Source organism: Mytilus californianus, unplaced genomic scaffold, assembly GCF_021869535.1.
Source record: "Mytilus californianus isolate M0D057914Y unplaced genomic scaffold, xbMytCali1.0.p SCAF_19, whole genome shotgun sequence".
Lineage (NCBI taxonomy): Eukaryota > Metazoa > Mollusca > Bivalvia > Mytilida > Mytilidae > Mytilus > Mytilus californianus.
Genome location: NW_026262667.1, coordinates 2,984,117 through 2,997,008, shown reverse-complemented (window position 1 = coordinate 2,997,008; position 12,892 = coordinate 2,984,117). Strand labels below are relative to the sequence as shown.

The following is a 12,892-nucleotide window of genomic DNA, read 5'->3' as shown; positions in this document are numbered from 1 at the left end:
GCTAGTTTACTTCCCACTTGTATAACGGTTGTTTATAGTTCGGTTATATTGATAAAATTGATTGAGCAACCCAAACAGATATAATTAAGATTAATGTGACAATTATTGGAACCCGCCAGCTAAAACTGGTGAAATTATTGCAAATACAACTAAGGTAATCTATTTCTGAGGTAGAAAAGCCTTAGTATTTCAAAAATTCAAAGTTTTGTAAACAGTAAATTTATAATTATGACCATATCAATGATAACAATTCATGTCAACACAGAAGTGCTGACTACTGGGCTGGTGATACCCTCGGAGAGGTTACCTCTTGCTTATATTTCGTGACTAGATGAATGTCCCCTACTAGTAATCCAAGTATATACCACAATTCATACAAAGCTGTCCCTCAAAAAATTTGTTTTTTTTTAATTTCGTCCGAACTTTATTTAGTCCGGGTTTTTCTACAGTTAAAATATTTTTTCTTCGTGCGTTATGACTGACTTTGGTACTTCAAACTGATTATCTTATTCAGGATCTACTTTTATTCTTTTTGCTTCTACTTGCAGAACACAGCATCCAAAAAAGGGCATGTTATTATTATTACTACCTTGGCCGATGTTGCAGAAGGATAGGATTGTGGAGGTACAGTTGTTATATCTGCTGGTACAGAGTCATTAGATGCTATTGATTTGGAAAATAGGAGTGCTTATTCATACATTCAGTACTTTTGTCTGATCACAACTTTTCTTTTTTATTTCAAGATTCTTAAGATACTTCTGTATAGCTTACTATGTTATGTATTTGAAAATGTGTTTGTCAGTGCGTCTCTCATTGTTTTAGTGTTATATCGAAAAGACGAGTTACAGATCTGATTGCGTTTGTTAAGAATAAATAAGTTTTTTTTTATCTCAAATGTTATAGCAAGTTTAAATCATACTCAGGAAAAGTAAAATAACAAAAATACCGAACTCCGAGGAAAATTCAAAAGAAAAAGTTTCTAATCAAATGATGAAGAAAATGATGGATTAAATCTGGTTTTATATCTATCGAAACCTCTCATTTGTATGACGCATTAAACCTGCTTTTATAGCTAGATTGACCATTCACTTGTAAGACGAATGTTTAATTCAAACTATACTTATTACCTTCTACAAATAAATATTAAACAATCATAATCTTATCCTCATTTTATTTACAAAATACAACTAGTTAGAAGGTGTACTCACACTTGCAGAAAAAGAAAAATCTGTATGAACGTCCTTTTTGCAAATTTCAAAAAAAACAAAACTGTATGAAAAGATTCTAGAACTGTATAAAGCACAAAAAGGTCAGATCAGAGAACATCCCACCTAAAAAAAAACCAAATAAAACTTTTTTGAACTCACAACAAAAAGAAAAAAAACAGACATAAGTCTGTTTAGTGGATTTTCATGTGAATAACAACTAATTAAATTCATCGATGATGTAACTGATAGCAATTTTATGAAGTAAACAGACTTATTATCTCATACTTGCATCTGTTTTTACTTACACCTGTATACACATTGCACATTTCATGCACAAACTCCCAAAATATGACCGGATAGTCAACCAGTTGACAGTAGCCACTTAATGGACCATGAGGAAAACAGGGGGTATGATTGCCACTGAAACAACTATCCACCAGAGGACAAATGACGTTGATGTCTCACCATCATAAGTCATCGTAAGACCTTCAATCATGCACAAAACTCATATCGTATGTTCAACTTTAATTGGCCCTGACATGACAAAATGTGAAACAGTTAAAGGAGAAAACCAAACAGTAAAAAAAAATTATATTCCGCAATCATTAAATTGCGGACTCCTGATTTTGGATAGGCACATAAAGCGGGTAATAGAGGGGTTACACGTGGTTGAAAGCTCTTAATCCTCTCACTATCATGGGACAGAGAAGAACTTTTAATTACTGAAGCTTCTCTTAAGCCAATTACACCTTATCAATAAATCATGTCCTCCAAGACTGTAATATCAATCAGCGTGCAATCTTTTAGATTCGTGGTCATTCTATAAAATTATACACCAACATTTTGCAATTTACCATAAAATTCTTCTGATTACACCAGACAAAAATGAACAAGACAAATACATACAGTCATATACATGACTGAAATAACTAGAAAATTCAAACTAAAGCATGCTTTTTATGTCTAATACCAATAAGAAATTATATGAATTTATTTTTTATCCATGCACATAATACACAAGATCTTTTATTAATATCAGCCGTCCTGTTTTCAGCAACTTATAGCTTCGGAATTTAAAAAAGAAAAAGCAGACTTCAATAACTGCCCTTACTTTACAAATATCCTTAGATACCATAGAATATACATAGTATTACGAAGAAATACGCTGTACTCCTTGTGAACCCGTTTTAAAGGAAATAAACATTTTCTTTGTATTCCTTTACAAACCTTTTCGTACATTTTCCATTGTTATTCTTGCAAAATAATCATCTAAGATACCTGGGACTATCTCATTTCAAAGAGAATTTCTTTTGTTTACTTATTGTACAATGAATTTATTAACATGGTGTTGTTTTTTTAGTCGAGGTTCAATTTACTAAAATTTAATCGGGCATGACTAATTAGATACGCCCTCTTAAAATCAGGGCGCCCACATTAGGATCAGGAAAAACACCAAGCGAAATCCCATAATTTACAATTTTAGAAAATCTTTGATTCAAAGTGCTTTTGGTCACTTTAATATCTTCGGTCTATGGTAGCAATACACAGTTAGAAGTTTAGTTTCGAATTTTGGCCATGGTGATTTTTTTAAATATGAAAGTTTTTGTACAATAAAATTGATTTTTTGATAGTTGAAGAACAATTTAGCCTTCCAAGTGGGTTTATATGAACATTTAGATTGTTTTTAGCATGTTTTATAGGCCATTTGTCTGTTTGACAGTCCGTATTTTCACATCCGTACCGTCCATAGGTCCAGAAATAAGTGTAATGATTTTCAACAAAGATTTAAACCTCGATCTTTTCAATTCAATTTTATGGAAAAACGAGCAGAAATGCTTATGATTTTATTTTGGACCTTTTGATAGATAAATGTGTATGGTTTCAGGAAAGTTATCACTCTAATGGATTGAAATTCTTCTTTGGACCGAATTTTTGAGACTTTTGTGGTTCTTTCACCCCCCTTTTTTTCAATATGTTGTATCAAATAAATGCAGATTGTTGCCATGGTTACAACAAAAAGAGATTATATTTCAGCATTATAACTATTTGAAATAAAATCTATCGAAGATGTTCTTTCCATAAATATATACATGCATAACACAACTATAAAGTTTTATTTGTTAAAAAGGAAGGGAAAAAAGGTGGTTGGAAATTATGAGTGTCAATTTTAAGTTTTTTTCCTAACTGTGTATTGCTACCTTATTGCATTAAAGAAATCACATAATTGCTTATTTTAAGACAGATCATACCATAAATCTATTGATATTTAGATTATAGATACAATTATGAGGGAGAAACATCTTTAAGTATGACAATATATGTTAATTTAGTTGTGTATTGTCCGTAACAACCAATAGAGATATTTTGACACAAAGACTTGGTTCGGTCATAAATTGATACTTTATTGGCTACCCCTCAGAAAAGAAAGAATGCGCTTTATGTAGCAACCTCAATATGGAACGCTTTATATTTTTTCATGTATTGTTACAATTTAGCATGAATTAAGTCTAAATTTGTCCCCGCCGTTAGAAATATATTCAGGATTTGCCAAATTTTAACTAAGGCTTTGGTATGCTAATACACAACAAAACTGACATTCCAGAGCTTTAAAATAGATTTAATTTGTAAAAATTTTCTACTGTTAATGTTAATTGAAGTTGTTAAACAAGAAAAGACAAACACAAAAGGTATAGTTTTAGAAATTTAACTAAAAAATGAGAATTTACACTTTGACATGGCATATTTCTCTAAATCACTATTTTGTTGCATTTCAGTGGCAGCTGCTAACCTTCATAAAATATTTATTTCTGAACCAATTTTCAAAACTAGCAGGCCAATTTGCTTGTTTTTGCTAGCAAAACACAGAAATCTATTAAAAGTGGAAATTGAAAAAAACAATGTTTAACATATAGATAGCAATACACAGTTAGAAGTTTAGTTTCGCATTTTGGCCATGGTGATTTTTTTAAATATGAAAGTTTTTGTACAATAAAATTGATTTTTAGATAGTTGAAGAATAATATAGCCTTCCAAGTGGGTTTATATGAACATTTAGATTGTTTTTAACATGTTTTATAGGCAATTTGTCTGTTTGACAGTCCGTATTTTCACATCCGTACAGTCCATAGGTCCAGAAATTAGTGTAATGTTTTTCAACAAAGATTTGAACCTCGATCTTTTCAATTCAATTTTATGGAAAAACGATCAGAAATGCATATGATTTTTTTTGGAACCTTTTGATAGATAAATGTGTATGGTTTCAGGAAAGGTATGACACTAATGGATGGAAATTCTCCTTTGGACCAAATTTTTGAGACTTTTGTGGCTTTTTCACCCCCTTTTTGCAATGTTTTGTATCAAATAAATGCAGATTGTTGCCATGGTTACACCAAAAAGAGATTATATTTCACCATTATAACTATTTGAAATAAAATCTATGGAAGATGCTCTTTCCATAAATATACTCATGCATAACACAAATATAAAGTTTTATTTGTTAAAAAGGAAGGGGGAAAAGATGGTTAGAACTTATGAGTGTCAATTTTAAGTTTTTTTCCTAACTGTGTATTGTGTATTTGGTTCTTATAACGTGACTCTGTACTTTAAAAGATCCCGTCATTATGTTATTGTTCTATTATATGTCATTATGTTATTGTTCTTCTATTATAAATTTGAAAATACTTTGAACGACACACGACACATTTATTTTACTCGCGTAGTGGTATTAACCATATGTGAATTCTTAAAAATTCTAAAGAACTTCTGGATAATTTTAAATATCGGTCTATTTCTGAAATTAATTCTAACATAACTTATGATTTTTTAACCCTGTATACCAACATTCCCCATGTGAAATTATAAAATTGTTTTGAATAAACATTGAACGACAAAATTTCTTCTTATGTGACGTTTACATTTTCTGACGTCAAACACGCGAAGCAATGCATGTGGTTTTTAATTTTATAGATGCTTTTGTGCTTTTTTGTAAATGATTGTTTGTTTTGATATTGTAACACAGTGATGACTGCTGTACCAATATTTTGACTATTTTATTTATTATGTCTGTTTTGTTCATGCATCGTTGTAAATATAACGGTTTTTGATGAGACTGTCGTACAAGTTAGAGGTTTAGCGCTATAATACCAGGTTCAATTCACCATTTTCTACATGGGAAATTCCTGTACCAAGTCAGGAATATGACAGTTGTAATCCCTTCGTTTGATGTGTTTGAGGTCTTGACTTTGCCACTTGATTAGGATTTATATATAGAAATTGACTATGAGGGTCGGTTGAAAACAAAACTTTACGACAAAAGAGATTTTTTCAGCTTCCCAATAGTGAAGCATTGGGAAGCTGAAATCATCACTTCGTAAATTTTACGGACGCCATCACGAGTTGGTTGACCGTTATAGAATATCTGTTATATAGATGATATTAGATATGTTCCTTATGTCGTAACTGCAATCCCATTCCCGTTTCACGAATGTGACCTACCGAATTAGACTTCTTACCTTAATTTGTGCCTTTTTACCTATTGTGTTTGTTTGTTTTGTTCACGCATCATTATCAATATAATTAAATTTGATGCGACTGTCGTACAAGTGAGAGATTTAGCGCTATAAAACCAGGTTCAATCCACCACTTTCTACATTTGAAAATGCCTGTACCAAGTCAGGAATATGACAGTTGTTGTCCATTCGTTTGATGTTTTCTGTCATTTGATTTTGCCATGTGATTAGGGACTTTCCGATTGAATTTTCCTCGTAGTTCAGTATTTTTGTGATTTTACTTTTTGCTTCCTATAAATAAACGGTATTTTAGTGGAAATACTTACGTGACCCGAAACCGGGAAATGTTGGCTGCAATAGGAATTTATTTACAAAAAATTCCATATCTCATTTACTTATGCATGTATAGTGGCCGCTATTGATTGAAAATTAATGACTTTTAATTTTGGCATTCGTCTACCGTGGAGAAAAAAGAGTAAAGGAAAGCTAATAGCTTAACTTACTACTTTGATCATAGTTCAATTTTTTTCTATTATGGCATACTATTACCTCTAGCGGACGCTCTGCCTTTTTGTAAAAAGTGCCACTCTAAAATTGTAATAATTTGCTTCAAGTTGATCCACTTTGCATCTCGTCGTGAATATATAAAAGGTTTTAAATATTTATTTACTATGGTTCTTATCTACTGTTTCAATACAATTCATAACACATGATTTTTTTTGTCATGAAAGGATAAAACTAAGGAAGGTAAAAGTTTTTTTCAGGTGCTTTTTCTTCGTTTAGACATTCTAAGGGAATAACGGACGACCGTGGTTTTTTCATACAATACATTGAACTTGCAAAAATATCTCATCTAAACACGTTTTGATCGGGCCAGTGGGACCTATTTGATGCTATAGATGTTGTATTTAGGCTTTTTAATACGATTTTAATCATTGAAGTTTGCATGCATAGTTTTAATTAAAAAAAAAAACAAAACAAAACAAAACAAAACAAAACAAACGAAGCAAGATCTATTAATTAATTGGACTGAACAAACAACACTAATTATTTTGCATTCACATGTTACGTAGTGTAGGAAAATTACAGAATCAAAAGCAAAATGAACATTTACGGGATGAATATTGTGAAGGACCTTTTGCATCTAGGTCTGTTCGATTAGAATTTCTGAAACAAGCTGTTTAAAAAGCTAATTGTGAGAAGAGTTTACTTACTATTCGATTAGAATTTCTGAAACAATATTTTTTCTCTTATGCGTCAATATTTTATTTGTGTGGACATTTAAAGTGGTTACGTATTTTTTAATTGTTTTACACACCAACATCCATTTAAACTAAGTTAATAAAAGTATGTATTATTCAATCAATGTAAATAATCAAAACAAACTTTTACACGGATGAGTACATGCGATGAGCTAACATATATCATACGGTAATTAGAGAAAGGTTCCGATTTAAGTATTCCTATGTTAAGTGATGACTTAAGTAATTTTATGCATACCACTTATGAATTTTACTTAACAAAGGAAATTCTTAGTGAAATCTAAATTTAAGGAACACTTAAGTTAAGATGTTTTATGCATACGAGCAACGTAAGCATAACAGGTTTTATTATTTCATGATCAAATGTCTTTTGTAGTGAGAAAATGTATAGATGGACAGTTTTATCGTTCATTGTGTTGAGTACCAGTATGTTTGAAGCATCCAAGGTAGTGGATTTTTGGTATTGTAGTTAAATGTATTTTAAAAGTACTAGCAATAACCATGATAACATATACAATCTTTTATGGTAATATTCTATACAAAGCACAAAATGTCGTTATTCACCTCAAACCTTTCAACAGACGTATTCAGAAGGAATATAGTTACAATACTGTTGTCAGGTCCTTTTAGATGGCATTTTTTAGAATTAACATTGATTCACACAATTGGAAATATCGCTATGTAACGAAATTTTCCTTTGATCTTACTAACTGATAATTTCTTTTCTCAGCACAGTCGAATGCTATGAAAAATTATCGCTAGAAACTAAGGGCGCACGTACCGTTGTCAATGAAAACATCAACTTTGTCAGAGGTAAAAATAGCGATACCATACCGGCTCAAGCAAGAAAATCAATCTCGTTGAAATGATCAACGATAATCTATTATTATTCAAATCAGTTGTTGGTATGATACGGGTTATATTCATCTCTTACATTTTACGATTTTATAACGGGATGGATTGTGCTTCATTTTCATATGATGAATGCATTATCATACAATCAGTTTAAAAGAAGTCTGGAGCTGGCATGTCAGTAACTGCTAGTAGTCCTTAATTTGTGTATCATTGTCCTTTTGTTGTTTTCTTTTGTTTCCTATTCTGACATCAGACTACCTTTAAACTGAGTTTTAATGTGTGTATTGCTGTGTGTTTGTTTATTTTACATAGGAGCCTCTTGCCTTTGTTAGTCTCATATATTGTTTTTAATTTTACTTCATTTATATGATTCGGAGTAAGTGTGACGTCCATTTTCACTGAACTAGAGTAAATTTTTGTTTAGGGGCCAGTTGAAGCCGCCTCCGAGTGTTGGATTTTCTCGCTGTGCAAGACCATTGGTGGCCTTGGCCTGTTTTCTGCTCTTTGGTCAGATTGTTGTGTCTTTGACGTATTCTCAATTTTCATTTCCAATTATATATATATATATATATATATGAATTCTTGTGTGTACAAACAAAAAAATAAAATTGCAAAAATACTGAACTCCGAGGAAAATTCAAACTAATTGGGGAAAATAAAATTGCACATGTACATCTTTTATTGTTATATTTGAAAAAAGTCTAGAACATAAACTGTAATCAATGGATTTATGACATTTGGAAACCGGTATAGTATTGTTTTCTCTATTCGTCATATTGATGTCGAATTTGATAAGACATGCATGTCAAAAACCCATTCATTTTATTTTATTGCACATATATTTATTCGTTTGAACACGAATGAAACACTGTGAAAAAATGAACAGCAACTGATTAGGATGTAATTTTGAAGGTATCAGAAAGCGTGTTGAAAGACAATAAAGGTGGGGAATATGACGTCATTGATGTTCAAATTGGGAACACGGATATTGCAATAATAAAGAAAGATGGTGTTATACTGGCAGACGAAATTACCAGTAAAGACAAAGTAAGATGACAATTAAGACACATTTATTGATTTATGGCTCTTTTTTAAAAATATTGTTGATGTTGTTAAGCACTTAAGATTAATGACACAACTTAGAACGCATTAAATTCATAAAGTATGGCAAGTGGTTTTCCTATCTATTCTAGCTTCAAGAGATCTCACATAATATATAACATATCTCATATCTTAAATGATCCAGTTTTTATAAGATTTCTTACTAACTTTATAAGATATCTTAAATAATCTAGTTTTATAAGATATTTTATAAAATTTATAAAATATCTTACATACTTAATGAGATATCTTTTAAATTTTAGAAGATGTTTTATATACTTTAGAAGATATCTCATAAACTAAAGAAGATATCTTATATGCTTTGTAAGATATCTCATGTAGTTTATAAGATATCGTGTAAAGTTGATAAGATATCTCATATAGTTTATAAGATATCTTTAATAGTTTATAGGATATCGTATAAAGATATTATGAGATATCTTAAAATATATATCAGATATCTTATTAAGTATATAAGATATCTTATAAACAATACAAGTTATTTTATAAACTATATGCGATATCTCGTAAGATTTATAAGATATCTTGAAGTTAGAATAAATAGTAAAACTGCCTGCCGTAATAGAGTGTTAATTTTTTCTTATTTGATAGTACTGGATCAATACCTCTGCTGATTGACTATAAGTAGTAACTCATGAATCGGTACCGACTTGATTAACAACAAATATAATTCACAATTGTTCGATTATAAATATGCGATTGGTACCATTTGGTATTTCGGACTTCAGTATTCATATATTTTCATAAAATTTTATCGTGCACATAAGGGTTTCAAATTTCGTACATTAGGTGCAAACCAGCAACACCGCAAAAAATTTCATTTCGAAATCTTGTCATTAATATTGTTTTTTTTTATATAAGCAAGTTTTTTTAAATAAACCCAAAAGATAATTTGCTACAATATGTATTTTACATAAATGTATATGTTTGTTAAACATCTGTTTTGGTAAGACTGTTGGTCATATCTCGTTTGTGCAAAAGCTCTTTGTAAAATGGCCATGTATGTCAAATATGCCAATTGTATCATGTTTATTATACCATGGTGACATCACAAGTGTACCCTTTATATTTGTGTGTCCAAATTCTTTTATAAATTAGATTAACATTAACTCTGTTGTAATGACTCATTAGAAAGGTATTCCACTTGTTATTAAAACCAATTTGATGCCTAAATACATAAAAATGGCAGAATTTGAAGCGTGATGATGTATCAAATATTTTTTGCTTTATATGTTTTAAGGACAGAAAAATCAATTCAAACACGCCCGAAGATAAAAAGGTGCACTCAAATTTCCTTTTTGATGAAATCATTGCTAATTTTAGGGCTTTTCTTCAAACACAAAACTGTCGTCGGGGGCAGAGATGCAGATTATAAAGACAAATCTATCATCTTTCTGTTGATTTTTGTCTGCAGAATTAATGCTTATGCACAAAATAAATCCATTTGTATTTGCGACTACCACAATCGACTGTTTTATAAAAATGTGTCTATAATTTAAAAATTTACAAATATCTCGAAGTTCCATACTATTGTTCAAGTAAAAACACGTATTCAATATGCATGAAATCCTGAATTATGCATCTTTATAAAACTTTTAAAGTCCATAGAAACAGATGTATACAGTTCAATTATACGAATTTGGCTGTTTTACCTTCTCTAACAAAGAGTTCCATTTCTTTCGTTTTATTTCAACTGGGTATCCGACTGATTGTCAAAATGATAGCCCTCGTCATACCTAGACCTTAATGTATCACATGCAAATGATTATATTCTCAATACTCAGTCATCATTTCAATTTTATGAATTAATATATGTGAATACTGTCATTACATATACGTACAATTTTTGTTTATTTGTCAACGACACTGAGTCTGTTGGAAGACATGGCTAATAATCTTCTTTCATTTATATCTTTTAAAATAATGTTTAAAAGGGTCACTTATATCAAACATTCTTATTCATTTTCCTTTGTTTTAGGAGTATTCAATCATCAAGTATAACAGAACCTGCAATGTTCAGTTTTATGAGGTAAATGTAAGTGAATGTCAACAAACGTTTTGAATGTAAACGAAACTGAGTAAACACGGATTCACATGATCAAATGCCTTTTTATTTTCTTCAAACCAGTTGGTTATAGAACTGTGTGTGACAACTCTCTAATTATTCAATTGTGACATTTATATAATTGTTTTGCAACCAAAGTCTTTGAAATAAATAATACTAGAACACACTCGCGAAATCGCGGGCATTTACAGCTTGTAAACTGTTGTAGGATGGATTTTTGTAAAAGATTTTATGTCTGGAGAATTTCAGAAAAGATTTCAAAAGCTCTCTCCCTTTTTTCCAAAGTCCGTTTTTTTGTTTCCTTTCTGTTAAATTCCATTATTTTCGTGTTTATGGCCTCAGACCACAATTATTCTTCCCCTTTTCTACAATGCATTTTTTGGTAAAAATCAAATTAAATTAGAAAATTTGCACCGCTTCAAACATGAAATAAATGTAACTGCTTATAGACCATAAATATTCAAATAAAATATGCTTTAAGGACAATTCATCAGTGCCTTTTCTTTTGAGAGCCCTATTAACATGCCAATGGTAGGAGTTGAATCTTGAATAAATGACTAAGGCTAATTTCGACACTACTTTTATTTTGGCCAAATCACTACTTTCACTTTCAACAATAAAATTTTTTCACATGTTTTACTTATTTCAATATATAGAAGATGAAGAACATATTTTATTTCCAATTATATACATGCAACTGATATGACCCCTTAAATATGAAAACATTTCAAAGGAAACAGTAGACAGAATACTTAGGAAGCATGACCCCATATAATAATTGGGAACTATATTCCAAGACCACGAACAAAGGGAATTAATTGTGGTCTGAGGCCTTCTGTATACTATGAACATACGTATATTATAAAACAAAATGTATTTGCTATTAACAACCAATTCCTAGTTTCTTCTCTACGGTGATCACTGCTATAATTATATAGAGAGTCTCTATATATTAGTAGTATAATCATAGTAAACATGTAGATAAACGAGAAAATAATTGGCCTCTCTCCGAGTACTTATGAAAATCATGTGCAAGTTTAAAACCGGAAGTCTTATCTATGACTTAAAAGTCGGTCTGATGACGGAAACAATATCCGGACGCCTTTTTTTCGTTTTTCTCCCAAAATAACTCAATCTGAATAATCATAAGAATGGATGACAAATGCGATTATGCATGGTACCTATAGGACACAGAGGCATGATGATTAATTTATTGTGGAAGGAAGAGAAGCGACACACAAAATGAGGTCTTCTCATTTAATAGTATAGATATATAAGAAGTGGTATGAGTGCAAATGAGACAACTCTCCACCCAAGTCACAATGTGTAAAGTCTTGGCTCACACTGAACAGCAAGCTATTGAGGGCCCCCAAAATGACTAGTGTAAAGCCATTCAAACAGAAAAAATGCATATTTCCAGTTTTTTTTTCTTGTAAAAAAGACCGAGGGGTGTCAGGATTGATCGAATGAAAGACCGACCGGAGAGAGGTATTTGTTTGGCAATCCTGACACCACTGAGGTGTGTTATACGACACGAAAAACCTTAAAATATGGATTATCAAACTAATATATCGTCAAAAAATATTATTTTCCGCAAAGTATTGAAAGATTCGCGTCCTATTTTACCGACAACATTAAAGTGAGATATACCTTTTTCGTTAGAACATACGCATCAATTCTCGTCCAATGGAAAATCAGTATTTTCCCTTCTATTTTGCAAAGTACATGGCTTTCCATGCACTATAAAATCCTATACATGAATGAATTTATATTGTAGAATATATAAAATTGAACTCTTTAAAACTGCCCTAAAGAGGTGTACAATCCCCCAAGGCGATTTTAAAGGGAAAAGAGCCAAACAAAATCATGAGT

General features: G+C 30.9%; 1 protein-coding gene across 3 annotated transcripts in view; it reads left to right on the top strand.

Moving 5' to 3' along the window:
* LOC127727074 (uncharacterized) overlaps positions 1–12,892 on the top strand; it is a 149,001-nt gene that overhangs the window by 62,292 nt on the left and 73,817 nt on the right. The window contains exon 7 of one of the 3 annotated variants that reach the window (XM_052234490.1): positions 549–1,157. The exons of the other annotated variants lie outside the window; for them this stretch is intronic. Within the exon in view, the coding sequence (XP_052090450.1) occupies positions 549–670 (122 nt within the window). The 3' untranslated portion in view covers positions 671–1,157. Of the gene's footprint in view, positions 1–548; positions 1,158–12,892 lie in introns of those variants that run through there. 3 annotated transcript variants of the gene reach the window in all.